Source organism: Orcinus orca, chromosome 13 (genome assembly GCF_937001465.1).
Source record: "Orcinus orca chromosome 13, mOrcOrc1.1, whole genome shotgun sequence".
Classification (NCBI taxonomy): domain Eukaryota; kingdom Metazoa; phylum Chordata; class Mammalia; order Artiodactyla; family Delphinidae; genus Orcinus; species Orcinus orca.
The window spans coordinates 71,150,583-71,167,763 of record NC_064571.1 but is presented as its reverse complement, the minus strand read 5'-3'; the positions used below and the strand labels follow the sequence as shown (position 1 = coordinate 71,167,763).

Below are 17,181 nucleotides of genomic sequence, written 5' to 3'. Positions count from 1 at the left end.
TGCTGAGAATTCCTATCTTTCCATTCATCAGGAGCATATTTTCTCTTACATCATTGGGCATGATTATAATAACTGTTCAAAGACACTTATCAGCTAATTCCAATATCTGGGATGTTGGAATCAGTCCCCATTCTTGAGAATGAATCATTAAAAAAATTTAACATATTGAATAATTTTGGATTGTATCTTAGTCATTATAAATGCTTTATGTGGAAACTCTGGATTCTGTTATATTCTTCCAAAGAGTGCTGAATTTTTGATTCTACTGGGCAACTGATTGGACTTAAACTGCAAACCCTGTCACACAGGGACCTTGTTAAAATGCAGTGGCAGCTCAAATCTCCATTCAGTTCTTTTATCCTTACCTGGGTTGCTTTGAGTCTGCCCTGATATATATGGTTTAGAGGTCAGAATGAGATTTGTTCATAGTTTTTACACAAAATTTGCCTCCCTTCTTCTGGATTTCTTTCATGGACTCTCCTCTCTTTTCACTTTTGAGGGGAAAAGTGCCCCAAACTCTCTGATTCTTCAAGTCAGAAAGAGATCAGTGTTTCTATCAGTCCATGATGCCACTTACTGAAGCTCACCTTCAGGCTAAAAAAGTAAAAAACTAAAAGGGGGAGAACCATTCAGTACCATTTCCTTTTTTCAAGTGTCAGCTCTGCCTCTGGTAGCTTTCTAGTGTCATCAGGTAGTTGATATTTATATTTCGTTTAGAGTTTATAGTAGCTATCTGCAGAAGTGATAGTATGATAGGCGCTTACTCAGCTATTCTCAGCAGGGGAACCTGTGATTTCATTTGAGTTTACTGAATACTAATCTTGAGAACATATCAGATACAAAAATATCATTAAGCCCTTTTTACAGATGGGAACACTGAGCTCTCATAGGTGCATCTGGTTTAAAAGTCCTCCACCCCATTCTATCCAACTCCACTTGGGTGAGGCAGGAATAAGATGGTGTCCACCCTGTGGAGACAGAGGGGGAGCTGACAGAAAAAGAAGGTGGTGAGATGCCAAACTATACAAACCTAAATGTACAAGTCCTTTGGGCCAAGGATTTGTCATGATGAGCCTGAAGCCTTGCATGTGGTCTGTCTGAAGGCTTTGTTTCTTTCCTTTTTGTCCGTTTTGAGAATTTCAGGGATCCTGGATGTGCTAAGTGTTCGTGAGGAAGGGTTCGTGAAACTGCTACAGAGCAGAACTTTAGCAGAGCCTTGTGGCTCCCAGACAAGATCAGAAACAAAAAATGCCATAGGACCTCAGAGATGATCTCAACCCCCTCATTTTTAAGATGAGGAACCTGAGGCCCTAAAAATTAAAATGATGTGTCCAAGGTTTCTTAGCTATTTAGTGGCTGAACTAGTTTCAGTGTTTAAATCTCTTAACTTCTTCAAAATAAACATAACTCCTTCATACCCATATATAGTCCTGTCTTTCTCTCTCTCTCTCCTCTCTCTGGCCTGCCCACACTACGGTCATGAAATATCAACACCGATGACTCCATTTGCCTCTGATGGCATGGAGGGGAAGCCATCAATCCGTGAGAGTAGTACTCCTCAACCGTTAAAAGAAGTCTACAGCACTTGAGAAGCACAGTGCCCCTGAATACTCAAGGAAACCCCAGCTAACGTCATCACACCAATGCATTGACGTCGATGGATTCCAGTTGCGGTATTTATTCTATGGCAATTGTCCCACCACTCGATCCCCACAGCACCCACCGTAAATGAGGAAGGCATACTCGATCGTCAAGCTCGGGCAGGCCTGCTCGCTAAACACAGATGCCATGCCCAGCACATCCTCGAAGGAGAACGCATCGTTGTGGGAGAACACTCTGCAGATTCAGTCTCTGAAAGGGTTGACCTGTGGGTGGGGAGGAGGAAAAAGAGGAGGCAGGCTTATCCATGTCAGGTTCATGCCTCCCTCGGTCTTGTTAATCTATCAGAAGCACAGTGTCCTGGGTTTGAGAAGAAAACAATAACAGCAACCTAAATATTGGCGTAGATGTTGGGTCAATAAGCCGGGACCACGGACACAATGGAGGGTACCTGGGCTGAAGGACCACGCTTAACATCACTCTCCCCACTGTCATCTCCTGCACGTACATTCCACAGGCTCCTTTTTTGGTTGTTAAAAATGGGATAAAAATTGTGTATAATTCACTCTCCAGAGTTACCTACTATCAACATATTGATGTAGAAGTCAGACAGACCCAGGCTTCAGTCCTGGCTTCACTATTTACTAGTGATTATTTCACATAATCTCCAGGGCCTAAGATTTCTCATCTACGAGATAGGGTGGGATAATACTATACCTACTTAATAAGTTTGTTGTGAGGATTAAATAGGATAGGTTTAAAGTTGCACAATGACTAATAAATAACACTCAACAGATGGTAGCTGTAAGTTGTTATATAACGTCTACAGATATTATAATTTGTACAGCAATTTTCATTTTTAAACCAGCTCGTTCTCAAATTCGAGTCCCAAATGAGTAAGGGTCATGTGAGTTTAGAAACTCTGATTCCCCTAAATTGGGCCTGGCCAGGGTCATTCATGAGCGGTCCCTACTGAGCTGGTACTACAATGTTCTAAGCAAACACCCCAGCCACTTCTCAACCCATTCAGAGGCAACTCACCAAGGTCACCTTGCTACTCTCCATCCAGGCCCCAGGAATGGGCAGGTGGGGTGGGCTGTGGGTTAGAAGGGATGGGCAGATCTAATGAGAGTTAAAGTCACAGAACAAGCTTGGAAATATTTAAAAGTAGCAGGTCCATCTTTGGCATCCTCGTCTTCCTGCTTTCTGTGTCTCTAATCCACCCCCACCTGCTAAGATTCCTTGGCCCGCAATTGCTCAGGGGCCCAGCCCGTGCCTGCCCTAAACTCACCCTGCCTGCTGGCAGGCCTTACCAGATCCCAGCTCTGTTCTGGTGTTCCAAAATGACCTCTGATCCCTCCCTTCTCACCAACCAAAATTCCTTTTCCTTAGATGCATCTCAGCTAAGGAAGCTGTTTGATTCTGCGAATTCACACAGCAGTTCCTCAGTATTCCAAATTTTTAGTTAGTTGAAACGAATCTTTAGTTGATTTTTCTAGTCCCCTTTCACTGACAAGGTATTTCTTCAAGGCTCCAGGCTTCATGCAAAAGGACTAGGTCCACTGCACACACGGCCCTATCATCTCCCTCACTAAACCCCGTCCCCAGCCTCTCTGAGCCCCTGTCCTTGTCTGTCACTCCTTAGGGCTGCCCTAGCTTCAGCCAACACTTCGTTCTCTGGTTTTGATGTCTCCATTTTGGGGTCATGAAAATTTCTCTTTCATTTCTTTTGAACTCAGCTACAATGTTAAAATCTATGGTTTAATTTTATTTGGTATTCCTATATATTTGAGAAGGGAGAGAGGACATTCTGAATCACCCCACGTGGCTGTGCAGTTCTCAAACCTTAGTGAGCACACAAGTTATCTGAGGTCCTTCTTAAAACCATGAATTGTAACTCCCACCCTCAGAGATCCTGATTTAGAAGGTCTGGGGTGTAGCCCAGTGTTATGGATTGAATTGTGGCTCCCCCCAAATTTATATGTTGGCGCTCTGATCCCCAGTACCTCAGAATGTGACCTCATTTGGAAATAGGGTCGTTGTAGACGTGATTAGTTAAGATGAGCATCTATGAAGTAGGGTGGGCCCCGCATCCAATATGAACGGTGTCCTTATAAAAGGGGAAATTTAGATACAGAGACATGCAGTCAGGGAGAACACCACGTGAAGGTGAAGGCAGGGATCGGGGTGACGTGTGTACAAGCCAAGGAATGCCAACGATTGCCAGAAAACTACCAGAAGCCAGGAGACAGGCACGGAAAAGATGCTTCCTCACAGCCCTCAGGAGGAGCCAACCCTGCAGACACCATGATCTCGAGCTTCCAGCCTCCAGAACTGTGAGACAGTAAATTTCTGTTGTTCAATCTACATAGTTGTGATACTTTGTTATGGCAGCCTTAGTAAACCAGTACACCCAGGAATCTTCACTGTAGATAGGATTCTCAGGTGACAGGATTAATCCCATATATATCTATATATACACATATATGTTGGAGGAGTGGCCAGGTCCAGGAGAATCCAGGCTGCCTCGTTAGATCTTCCGGACCAGCTCCTGTCTCCTCCCTCTTTTAACCTCCACCTCCCCTGGAAAAGCTTGGCCTGCCTGCCTTAGATGAATCCTGCTAAGGGCAGTCTTCTGTGATGTGTTCCACCTCGCTAAGTGCCTTGACAGATAACTTTGCCAAATTTTAACTAAATTAACTCTCACAAATGGATAGGCGGCTTAACAAGATTCCTGCAAGGAAACCACAATTGAAGATAATGCTCATAACACAAACGCCAAGTGAACAAGAAAATGGGCAGATACCTCTCCTCCTTAAAATGTGAGCTCTTCTCTATGAGGTAGAAACAAGGAGAATTCAATCAGACATAATGAGAAGTCCCAGCTCCAGTTCTCTTCTCCTGCACTCAGACAGGTGCAAGGTGGGTCAACAAGCTCACTGCCTAAGCGTCTATCCAACCACTGAACGATGTACCAATCTTCCCTTCCCTCGGGGCAGCCCCACTACTTGGCTTTGCTGGGAGTGATGGGGGAGGGGAGAATAATTACCAGGAAATCAATTCACTCCCCCTTAGACCCATGTCACGTAACTGTTATCCACCTGCACACACACACACACACACACACACACACACACACCTTGTTTCACAGAGTTTGGGAAGCCAGCTGTTGGTGTGGCACCTGCTGGTAGCAAGAACAGTACATGAACAGAACACGGTGACCACAGTTTCTGTTGGAAGATGCAGAGAAAATCCTGCTGAAGGTGTACAGAAATATGCATTAGAGCAAAATTCACACTGTGGAAAATTTGCTAAATAGTTGAAGAAAAGTACAGCTGTTTCTAACATGGTTTCCCTAGATTCTGTTTCAATAATGAAACACATAAAGAACCACATTTCTGTGAGTCACTAAAGGAAAGAGACAATGTAGACTGAACAGTACATTACTTCCTTAATAAAGACACCATTTATGGGAAGATTTGTCTGAGTGTAATCACTGATAGAGTGGCTGCTTCCTGATGGAAATGGATTCTGGGTAAGGGTGCAATGATGTTGATACATGTGGAACTACTCCCTGCAGCATTCCCTTCAGGCTACTGTAGTGAAGAACTTAGATCCAGAAGTACACGAGTGCTGTAGGATGCATTGATGTGATTGGTTTTTTTTTTTTTTTTAAGGAGTTTAAAATATAGTAAAACTTATAAAATGATTTGTAATCAGAAAGAAAGTGACTATGAAAATCTTTTGAACCACACGGAGGTTTGCTGCTTATCTATTGGCAGAGCACTTAAAATAGCCATCGAACAGGAAGAGGATTTATTCTTGTACAAAAAGACAAGAGTTCTAAATTTGCTGATTTTTATGATAAGTGGCTGTTAACAGTTTGCTACTTCAGAGATATCCACCAAAATACGAATTCAAATTCTTCTGACTCTTCAAGGTAAAGGTGACTTATTTTAACAGTGAGTGAGAAGGTATTTGCTTTTCCAAAGAAACTCATGCTTTGGAGAGAACGTTTTGAAAATGAGATTTTTGTTGCTGAAAACATGTGATCTTACCTATAAAGATGCTTCTGTCTGCACACCTGAAAAATATTAGAAACAGATTTTTCTAATCTGTTTGAAAATGATCCAAATGAAGAGTGGAGTTTGAGTCCATTTGTTAAAAATATAAAAACGCAACGCTTTCCAATTATCTTGTAAGAGCCGCTGACTAATGTAATGGAGGATGGACATCTGCTAGCTTAATTTCAATCAAAAGCCTTTAATTGGTTGATGGGATTGAAAATAAGTACTGTAATTTAATATAGCAAATAATATATCTCTTCTCTTTGGATCAACTACAACAGCCATTGAAAACAAACTCGGCTAGACCAGATTTCTAAACGGCTCTATCTCAAAGGGTTAAAGCAAGATTTCAAAGAGAAATGAAGCATATCCAATCACATGGCTTTCCCTGACACTGTTGTTATTAATTATAAGCAAACAATAAAATTGTGAAAGGAGGAAATTTTGTTATAGAAAATAAAGGAGAATTTATGTAAAAAATATTTTACGTAATCTTTAATTTTAACTTTTTATTTTGCATGTTTATTTCATAACATATTAGTCTCGTAGTTAGGGTATAGAGTTTATAAGTGAATATATGCTTATTATGGGTGCATGCTCCGTATTTTTTTATTGCTGGGAATGCGTGATCAGAAATGTCTGGAGGTTTCTGATCTAGACTAACCCCCTCATGTCACAGATGTGGAAATGAGGACCTGGGTGGGGGGCTGACTTGCCCAAGGTCATTCAGCAAGCGAGTGGGAGCCCAGGACCCAGGTCTTCTGAACCTGCCTGGAACGGTTCCCACCTCAGTGCCTTGCGCCACATAACTATCAAAAGAGAAAGGTGGTGATGAGGCCAAGCATATGACCTGAAAAACCTTTTTTGACATGCAGGGCAAAAATGGAGCCCAAATTGAAGTCAAAGAAATGGCCCCTGGCCTCTGAGAGCTCTAGGGTGACAGGAGCAAATGCTGAAGGAGGGAGAAGCCCAGAGGGGAAGGGGAAGGCAGCATGGGGCCATCAGGCTGGGGAATGCTGGAGGAACCAGAGTGAGGAGCAGGGCAGGTATTGGCTGCAGCGCGAGGGCCAGAGCTGTGTCCGGGCCCTGGAGGCTGCGGTGACTGGTAGAGTTCTCTGTGAGGCCCGGCGGGCACCTGCCAGGAGAGTGTCCCAAGCCTGTCTCTGGTCCAACAACGCCAAGTTCCCTTCCCCCAGGTTTCCGGCGGCTCGCTTCCCAGAGGGAGATCCCAAGGCTCTGACTGCCCCTGTGACCAGGCGTCCCTGGCACACATGCAGCTCCCTGCAGAGGGCTGCTGATGGTGTTGCAGGGAGAGTTTCTAAGGGCCCAGGGGAGGCTGCTTCTGTGCCTCTCCCATCTCTCCACCCGGAGCCAAGCGCCAGCTCAGCCAGAATCCTTCGGTCCAGCCCAGCCACCAGTAGACAGAAGAACAGCTGGAAAGAGGCAGGAAAGGGAGCAAGGCTCATTAAAGAGCACAGTTCCGGGCTTCCCTGGTGGCGCAGTGGTTGGGAGTCCACCTGCCGATGCAGGGGACACGGGTTCGTGCCCCGGTCCGGGAAGATCCCACATGCCGCGAAGCGGCTGGGCCCGCGAGCCATGGCCGCTGAGCCTGCGCAGCCGGAGCCTGTGCTCCGCGATGGGAGAGGCCACAGCGGTGAGAGGCCCGCGTACCGCAAAAAAAAAAAAAAAAAAAAAAAGAGCACAGTTCCAGTTTACAGTATTCCAGAGTTTTGTTGCTATTACTTTAATAATCTGAAATCTGAACCGATAAAATTTGGGGCCTATCCAGAGAGTTATAGTCTGCATAAAATTTCACACTCATTTAGAAGTCTTCAATCCTCCAGAGGAAGATGATGACAACTGACAAACTAACACTTCCCGTTTCAAGAATAACATATACCCTAGCATGAAGGTGTTCTGAACAAGGGAATATAAACATGTCAGTATAGAAATGTATCCTAACGGCAGTGCAATCCCCATCTAGGCATGACAAAACTAAAGAAGGCGAAAATAAACCCCAAATGCTGGCGATGTTTTTGGAAACACAAACTACACTTTGTAAATAAAAAGATTTCAGTCCCTGCCAAAAAAACTAAGTTTTTTCAAAAAGGTCTTCTCAAAGTTATTGAACAAGAAATTTGATCTGAAGATGAAAGTCAGAGGGAAAGTATTTGGACTTAGCTTAAAAACATCTCCTCACCTTTTCTCCAGCAAGTGCATAGTCAAAAAGGGCTCTTTACAGTTGCAAATAACTTACAAATAAGCAAGAGAGGGAGTGCTAGATTAGTCAGAGACTAATGAGTAGGAACTCATGGGTATCTAGATAGATGGATAGAAGGATAGATATAGAAATAAACATTAGTGCTTAGCATACATGGGTTACTATATACACGTATATTTTCTAGCTCTGTGCACTAAGGGACTTTACAGTGGTGAAACCTGGAAACATCACCGTAACTAAGTGATGAAAGTTAACATCCCTGGTAATTGATTGTATTGATATTATGTGTCCCCTGATACGATGTGATGAGAAGGGTACTTCACTTCTGTGGTATTGGTTGCATAAATCCATAACCCCAGACTAAGCAAGAGAACACATCTGAAAGACACAAATTGAGGGAGGGTCTACAAAAATACCTGGCCAGTACTCTCCAGAAAATCATGCAAGACAAGATGGAGGAACTGTCACAGATCAGAAGAGACTAAGGAGACAGGAAGACTAAACGTAATGTAGGATCCTGGAGTGGATACTGGAGCAGATAAAAGATAAATGTAAGAAAACTGGTGAAATCCAACTAAAGTTTGTAACTTAGTAGTGTTCCACCAATTTTAATTTTAGTTTTTTTTAAAAAAAAATATATATATATATATATATTTTGGCTGTGTTGGGTCTTCGTTTCTGTGCGAGGGCTTCCTCTAGTTGCGGCAAGTGGGGGCCACTCTTCATCGCAGTGCGCGGGCCTCTCACTATCACGGCCTCTCTTGTTGCGGAGCACAGGCTCCAGACGCGCAGGCTCAGTAGTTGTGGCTCACGGGCCTAGCTGCTCCGCAGCATGTGGGATCTTCCCAGACCAGGGCTCGAACCCATGTCCCCTGCATTGGCAGGCAGATTCTCAACCACTGCGCCACCAGGGAAGCCCCTGTTATTAGTTTTGATAAGTGTTCCATGGTTACATAAGAAAGGTATACAGTATTTGCCTTAATAAATCTTGAAAGCAAGCCTTGAAAGGATTAAACTCATTTCAAGTAACAAGACTGCATCCAAGAGCAAAACTGGATAACAGTTAAGTGGCTACAACAGTAAACACCTCAATATGAAATTTACAATGTTCAGATTCCAATAAAAAATGACCAGTCATGCAAAAAAGTAGAAAAATAAGATCCACAACCTGTAGAAAAATCAATGAATAAAAACAGATCCAGAAGTGACACTAATGACAGAATAGGCACGTGCAAATATTAAAACAACAATCATAATATGCTACACATATTCCAGAAGGTAGGGGAAAGTATGGTGAGGAAAAACGATAAATCCATAGATCCAAGAAGCTCAACAGAACCCAAGCAGAAGAAACTTGAAGAAAACCACACCACAGCACAGCGTAATCAAATTGCCAAAAACCGGCAATAAAGAGAAATATATTGCGGGGTGGTGTGGGAGGACACATACATATAGAGGAACAAAGATAAAAATGACTCGGGCTTCCCTGGTGGCACAGTGGTTAAGAATCCACCTGTCAATGCAGGGGACACGGGTTCGAGCCCTGGTCCGGGAAGATCCCACATGCCGCGGAGCAATGAAGCCCGTGCACCACAACTACTGGCCTGTGCTCTAGAGCCCGTGAGCCACAACTACTGAAGCCCGTTGTGCCACAACTACTGAGCCCACGTGCCTAGAGTCGTGCTCCGCAACAAGAGAAGCCACCACAATGAGAAGCCCGTGCACCACAACAAAGAGTAGCCCCCACTAGCCGCAACTAGAGAAAGCCCCCGCTCAGCAACAGAGCCAACGCAGCCAAAAAAAAAAAAAAAAAAAAGACTCTAGATTTGTTGTCAGAAACTAAGCAAGTCAAAAGACATGGAGTGATACTCTCAGAGAGAAAGAAAAAAGGCTCTCATCCAATTATTCTATACCCAGCAAAAATATCTTTCAAACCTAAGGGCAAAGGACTTTCTTCTTCCCCCAGACAAACAAAAGCTTAGAGAATTCATCAGCAGAAGACCAGAGCTAAAAAAATATTAAAAGAAGTCCTTCAGGGAGAAGAAAATACCAGAAGAAACTTGGATCTACACGAAGGAATGAAGGACACCAGAAGTGATAAATATCTAAGTAAATATAAAAGATCTTTTTCTCATTTTAAACTCTTTTCAAAGAGACAAATCCGATTACGTAGCTGGAAGTTTCAACATTCCTCTGTCAGTAATTGATAGAACAATAGAGAAAAAAGTCATTAAGGATATAAAAGACTTGAAAAGACTATCAACCAACTTGACTTACTTGACATTTGATAGAACACTTCACCCAGCACAGTAGTACACACATTTTTTTCAAATGCACTTGGAACATTTACCAAGATAGACCATATTCTGGGTCTTACTGCAAGTCTCAATAAAGTTAAGAGGATTTAAATCACACAAGATATTCTCTGACCACAACATTAAATTAGAAATCAATATCAATAAATTAGAAAATCAATAAATCAAAATCAATAAATTAGAAAGATATCTCGGAAACACTCAAAGTCAAAGAGATTACAAGGGAAATTAGAAAATAATTTGAACTAAATAAAAATGAAAACACAACCTATCAAAATTTGTGGTATTCAGTGAAAGCAGTGTGTACAGGAAAATGAACAGCATTAAGTGCTTCTATTAAAAAAGAAAGGACTTAAATGTTTATTTTTTTAAAAAAAAAAAGGCCCTTATCCAATGGTGGGAGTTGGTCACTGGGGGAAAAGAGAGAGGGTCAGGAATTCCAGGTCTATCATCTGGTGGGTGATGGAGCCCGTTGTAATCCTGTGCTACCTGGGAAGTGGCTGCCCCTTGGGAAATGGATGAGCTTGTCATCTGGAGCATTGGAAGCCACAGGTGGATGGAGCTTCTGGACTGAACTGGAGGGCTTCTCTTCCTTCAACCCTGTTGCCCAGGAGGAATTCCTAGTTCTGGGTCTGAACCGAGTCACCCTTCAGCACTAGAGTAACTCTACCAGAAGGTGGCAGTATTGAGTTGGAGTCATGCAGTCAGTTCCCAAACCCAACGTGAGTGAGCGCCTACTGTGTGCAAGGTGTTGAGTTAGGCTGTGACTGTCTCACAGGCAGGTGGCAGGATAGATATTGCCATTATGTTTCACAAAGAGAGGACACTAAAGCCCAGAGAAGGAGGAGGAAAGCTCCTAAGTCAGTGCTTTGTCTACAGTACTACTCTTAACTGCACTGGGTAGGCATTTTTTTTTCCAAGAAAAGTTCTCAAAATCGCATTCTTGCACATGCAGAGCAGGCAGGGTTTGAGGCATTACCCTGAGTTCCATGCCCATGCCAGTTGGCAGTTGCTCAGAGGACAAACCAGCAGAACTGAAGGATGTGGCTTCCTCAGCTAGGGATGAGACACAGGCTCGTGGCCTGAATTTTAAGCCATTGTAGCAAATGCATAGGTGAGTTACTGTGTGCCAGGTACTGACCCAGGTCCTGGGGCCCCCAAAGTGCTGGAGACGCCACCTCTGTCTTCCACGGGACACAGGCTAGGCACTTAAAGAAATCTCTGCAGACACAGACAGGGTAGGAGAAGGTCTGAATCAAGTCCAAGCAGGGTGAAAGGACAAGAACTAGGACAAGCTAACGTTGCTGGGCGGTAGAACCAACAAAGGGCAGGGAGGAGAAACCAGCCAGGAGACAGAGACAGAGCAGGAATCAAGGCCAGACCAGGTAGGGAGTGATGTGGTGTGACAGTGGGAGGTGCTGTGGGCTGGGGGTGGATGGGTGGGTGGGCAGGGAACCAGGCAAGGCAGCAGGGCCTCCCCTTCCTTCTCCACATGCCCCCCAGCTGTCTCCTCCTCTTCCAGGCTGCCCTGGGGTCACCTAGTTGGATAAAAATGTTAAGTAGGGGAGGGCAACAGTGGGGCTTAACCTGGACCCTGAATCCTCAAAGGCCCAGGTTGGCCTGTGTGATCTTTAGCAGGTGGAGAGAAGCCTGGCATTTTGATTTCAGGGAAGCTAGGGGTAGGGAGCACAGGGCATGAGAAATTCACTTAGGTGAATGTACTCTCTCTGTTGGCCAAGCCCCAGAGGCATCCTTCCCGCTAGTTGTTTATAAGAAAGGGACAGGCTCTATGTTTCAGATGTTCAACCTTCCTGAAGTCTAAAAACAGAGAGGCCTGTAAGGGAGCTGTCTCCCGGTGACAGATGGGTTGGCAGGGACAGGCTGAGGATGTGTCCTGCTGGCAGATGGAGGTGGGTCGCTAATGAAACAAATCGGGGGAAATGCAGTAAAAATGTTAAATATTATTAAACATCCATGGGACCACGTGGCCTGAACTCAGACCCACCACACCTATCTCTCCCCAGATTCTAGGCCCACAGGTACTTGCCAATGCCCCGAGGATCCTTCCGGAAGAGCCATCTGCTAGCTTGGAGGAGCTCAGGGGACTGCAGGCCTGAGTTTTGGGGGGTGGCCCATGGGCCTGGCATTGTGCTGTAGGAGGCTTGAGGTGGGGAATGGAAGGGGCAGAGGCTCTGGAGTCAGACTGACTCTAAATAAAGTTATAACTTTTTATTTGACATCTACAAGATTCTGGTATCTTGCAGATTTAGAGGTTAATATGATCTCAATTTTTCAATAGTGTAACTTGTCCAAGCAAAAAAAGAAAAAGAAGAAAAGAAAAAAAAAAGAGAAGCAAAAGACCAATTGTCCCCTCACTTATTTATCAAACCTATTACAGGAGACACAAAACTTACATTACAGAGAAGTGTCTATTCACATCTGTACATTAGCATCTTAACAGCTTGAGATCAACTCTACAGTGTCTTACAACACATTAAACAATATTCAAGTTCTTGGGTAACGAGAATGACAAGACAAGCTGTGTGAACTTGGGCAGATCGTTGAGCCTCCCCTTTTCCCCATCTGTAAAATGGGCAGAATCATAACTTTGCTCATGGGGTTTTATGGGGATCAAATGAAATCATATTTGCCAAACACCTTGTGCTGGCAGGCCCCCAATAAACTTTATCATCAGTAATTCTCTCCACCCAACTTCACTGTCCCCCCCTCTGCATCACCAGCACCCCGAGGGACTGGCACGGCTATGGATTTGAAGCTCCCAAGTGTTGCCAGTTGCTGACCCTGCCTGCCGATGGGCACAGAAATGTTAGTTTTGGCTCCCATGGGTGCCTATAGGGACAACTGCTGACTACAGCCAGAGGCCTCACCTCCAAGTGAAATCTCCGGGGAACTCAAAGGAGAGCAGCTTTGGTGAGAAGAAGGGCAAGAAGGGGGCTAACGTGTTGAGTGCTGACCTCGGCGTAACCTCATTTTGCAGTTGACGATAAGGAATCACAGAGAAGCTAACACACCGGCTGTGTGGCTGAGTCCCACCGGGAGCTTTAATCGAAATTCACCTTCCTTAACCCACCAGTGGCTTTGAGTCGGTACCTCTAGGGGCAGGGCCCAAGGATCTGTGCCTTAGTAAGCTACCCACGTACTACACTAAGTGACCTGGTCAAAGTCACAGTGCTAATAGATGGCAGAGACGTGACATCAGATGCTGTCTACCCCACTCCCCTGCCCCGTACTGTCCCTTCCAGGACACAGCTTCCCACCCAGCAAAGACCGGGGTAGGGGTGTACAGCACGGGCAACCTCTAGCCTCACTCCAGGGCAAACACCCAGCCTGAAAACACGTGTTTTGCAGAGACACCTCACAAAGCTCCCTTCTGCTCCCTCTAACTTCCCTCCACCCGCCCCTCCCCGCAGCCAACAGGCTGTGGCCAGGCCCTGCAGAGGCAGGCAAGTTACATCACCCCAACCCACGTGGGCCTCCCTCTCCTGCTCTCTCATCGCTCACAGTCACCTCCACCTGTGACAAACTGTCTCTGCGACAAGCATGTCCTTTAACTGTTTTCCCTCTAACTTCCCTCGTCCAATTTCTGCCAGATTTATTTAGCGTTTACCACCTTAGCCCTTCTGATGGAAACCACTTCTACCAGAGCACCAAATAAAGTGCTATTGTTGAATGAACGACTCCCTGGTTCAGTCCTCTAGCTTTGCTGCTTTATGGAATTACTAGGATAACAAGAAAAAAATTGCTATTTTTCTGTGGAAAAAGCAAAGTTCCCAACAGCCAATATGAAAACCCGTTAAAACACAATCTGTACCTGTACTTTAAAGGCAGGTTGTGCGGAGCGGGAAGCGGTGACTAAGGCGATGATGTCACCCCAGGGCAGACCAGGCAGCAGACAGTTCAGAGAAGAGCCCAGATCAGGAGCCACTCTGCTTCTCATGGGAGCGGGAATGGGGCGGCAGGGCTGCCCTGGCCCCAGCCCTCCTGGTGCCGGCCCGCTGTTTATAAGCTGCCTTCCTGTCTATAAGCAGGAGGGCTCCTCAGATGGTGTCGGGGCTGCTTTGCAGCTGTTTGGGGACACTCACCCCAGGCACCCTGGGAACATGTTCCCCTGTGAACTCTGTAACATGTGTATCTTTGCGTCAGGATGACAATTTCTCTTTTGTTAATACATCTAAGTGACAACAGTTGATCTATTTTGCCCCTCACTTTGAATCAACTGATATAAACTGAAATGGGCTCACACCACAGCCCCTCTGTCACCCGCAGCTGCTACTCTCTCTCTCCTGTGATGCCTAGTGACTCTTTGAAAATCCAAACCAAAGCAACTCAAAGGTCCTGTGTTATTTCAGTCCCTGATATTTTGGATTATTGGACTTTTGAAACCCCCAACTTCCTATTCTGCTCTTCCCCCTGTATCCTGGGAACATCGGCCCACCCCCAGCAGCCTGCCCTTGACTGCTAAGGGCCCAGCCAGCCAGCCATGATTCATCATCACCAAGGCGTTCACTGAGCACCTACTGTTGGCCAGACCTCTGGGCACTACACCTTATCCATACTTTCCCTTGGGCCCAAGAAGAGAAGCAGGAAGGAGAGAAACTGGTGCTTGTTAAACACTTACTGTATATCAGGCGCTATGTCAGTCACATGCACGTAAGTTGTCCCGTTTATCCTTTAAATCAACCCGAGCAGCAGATATTGTTAAGTTCATTGTATAGATGAAGAAAACCAAGGAGCAGAAAGCTTTTATAACTTCACCAAGTAAGAGGAAGAACAAGAATGTGATCTCAGGTCTGTCTGACCCTCAGACCTGAGCTCTTTGCATAGAGTGTGTTCCAGGAAGACGCTGGATCAAAATGAAAACAAACAAAAAAATGCACACAGATATGTCAAGCCCCTGGGTCACCACAGGGGTCCAGGCTGAGAGCCAAGAGCATGCTTATAGCTGGTGCTGATGCGGCTAAGGACGACCGAGAGGAAGGGTAAAAAGTGTCCTGCAAATCCTGGCATTTGAGGGGGTGTGACAGGATGAGCTGATGCCGGCTCACAGGAGCCACTGGGAGTTCTGCAGCCCCCGCCGCACCGCACATCTGGGGAAGTGCTCACACAATACCCTCATGGAGGATGGAGGACACGGACTGGACGACACACACAAGTGCCTATTGAAAACCCGCATGCAAAATGATGTTTATGCACCTATGTCAACTTGGAGAGCGGTCTCTAGCGATGCGTCACAGGGCTCTATCTTTCATCACTGACTTGGGTTAAGGATATCTAACAGCCCAGTTTTTTATTTTGTGCCCCGCCCCCAATGAGACGTCAGTGTTTTTCCGTGCTGCTACATAGTTAATATAATTATCATTTTAATGGTTGCAGAGTTCAGATTCCCAGAGTGGACGGCCCTATCTACCTCATGCCTCCAAGGAGAACCTGGAAATCTAAATAGGAAAATAATTTCTAAAAAATAAGGAAAGTTATACATGAGGAAGTTTATTGAAAATTTATTTATAGCATCAAAAAATATATATCCAAACCTGGAAACAATGTTAATGGCCTGCAGTGAGGGGATGGTTTAGTAAATCAGAACTCAATGCAATTATGCAACCATTAAAATGATGCCAACACAGACCACATAGCAACACGAAGAAACACTTAGGCCTAATGGAGAAAGAGCACAAAATAAAATCATATCTGTTTGTCTGCAGTGATGTAAAATAAAGTGTGCTTGGGGGAAAAGTGGCAAAAGAAAATAGAAAAATGACAGCTTCTGTTAGGATGGTTGGGTGCTAAGGAATTCGTTTTTAGAAAATGTATTTTAATGTCAACATATGATTTTAACAATAAATAAAAAGCAAATTAAAAAAGAACGTAAGTTCCAGAGACAATTTGCTAAGCAAGTAAACAAGCTTTTCCTCCTAAGAGGTTGGAAGCAAGAGCTTTGCTTCTCTTTTCTGCTTTGCTCTCTATGGGGCAAGGGCTGGACTCCAGGCAGATCTACACTCTTGTCTCCCAGACCCAGAGAGCAGTGGGCTGCTCTTCTCAAGGTCCGGCAGGGAATGCTCCTGAGAATGGAAGTTTGGTGGAAGGAGGCCCCAGGTCATCTCATGGTCTCTGCCTGTCCCTTTCCAGATACATCCCAAAATATGCAGCCATAGGTTGGTAACTAGCAAGTAGTGAGCAATTTTCATTTTTCCTGATAATTGTACCAGGTTTGAAGAGCGCTGTCGGCTCTTTCGCGCTGCCGTCCGACCCTCTTGGTTGGTATGCCTGGGAAAGCACCGTGGTCCCCGGCCTCTCTTTCTGCCTGCTGGTTCTGAGGCCTCTCTAAGCGGGATGACATCTGAGGACGGAGGCGGAGCCACTTCGGTCCCCTCTCCCAGGTGAGTGTCCCTATGCTGGGAGGCCCTTTGCCCAGGAGAACAGCAGCAGAAGCATCTGGCCAGGCAGGGCACGGCTTGTGCAGCGCAGGAGCTGGGCCCTGACCCAGAGCTGCCCCGCCAGCTGCTCTTGCTGACTACCCTCCTGGAGGGGGGCTGCTTGAGTCCTGGGGGTACTCGTGGGGCGGGACAAGGGAGAGGCTCTGGATCCAGAGCAGCCGGGGGGCAGGATGAAGGAGGTACCTCCTTCAGAGCCTGTTCCTGATGTTCTCCCTTTCTGCTGCCTGAGAAGTGGCGTCTGGGTCACGGCAGCTGCTTCAGTTCCCCTCAGCGCTGGGTCAGCCTGCCGGGAGCGCTTCCTCTGGCATTTGGCCTCAGGGAGAAAGAGGGAGGTGGGTGACTCCTCTCACAGAGCCTGGCCGGGGCTCAGAATGCAGAGACTTCCAGCCCAGGGAAGGACACTGTCTCTGCGTCAACTTCCTGGGCAAGCGGCCCACCCACAGCTGAAGCCTGGTCCCCCAGCACTTCATCCCAGGATGAGCCTAGTCTTGTTTCCAAGAGTGCGATCTGTTTAGGAATTTTAG

General features: G+C 45.7%; 1 protein-coding gene across 1 annotated transcript in view; it reads right to left on the bottom strand.

Annotated features, from left to right (window-relative positions):
* CIB4 (calcium and integrin binding family member 4) overlaps positions 1 to 17,181 on the bottom strand; it is an 88,706-nt gene that overhangs the window by 10,618 nt on the left and 60,907 nt on the right. Inside the window, 1 exon segment of the mRNA XM_033425100.2 lies at positions 1,724 to 1,865. Within this exon segment, the coding sequence (XP_033280991.1) occupies positions 1,724 to 1,865 (142 nt within the window).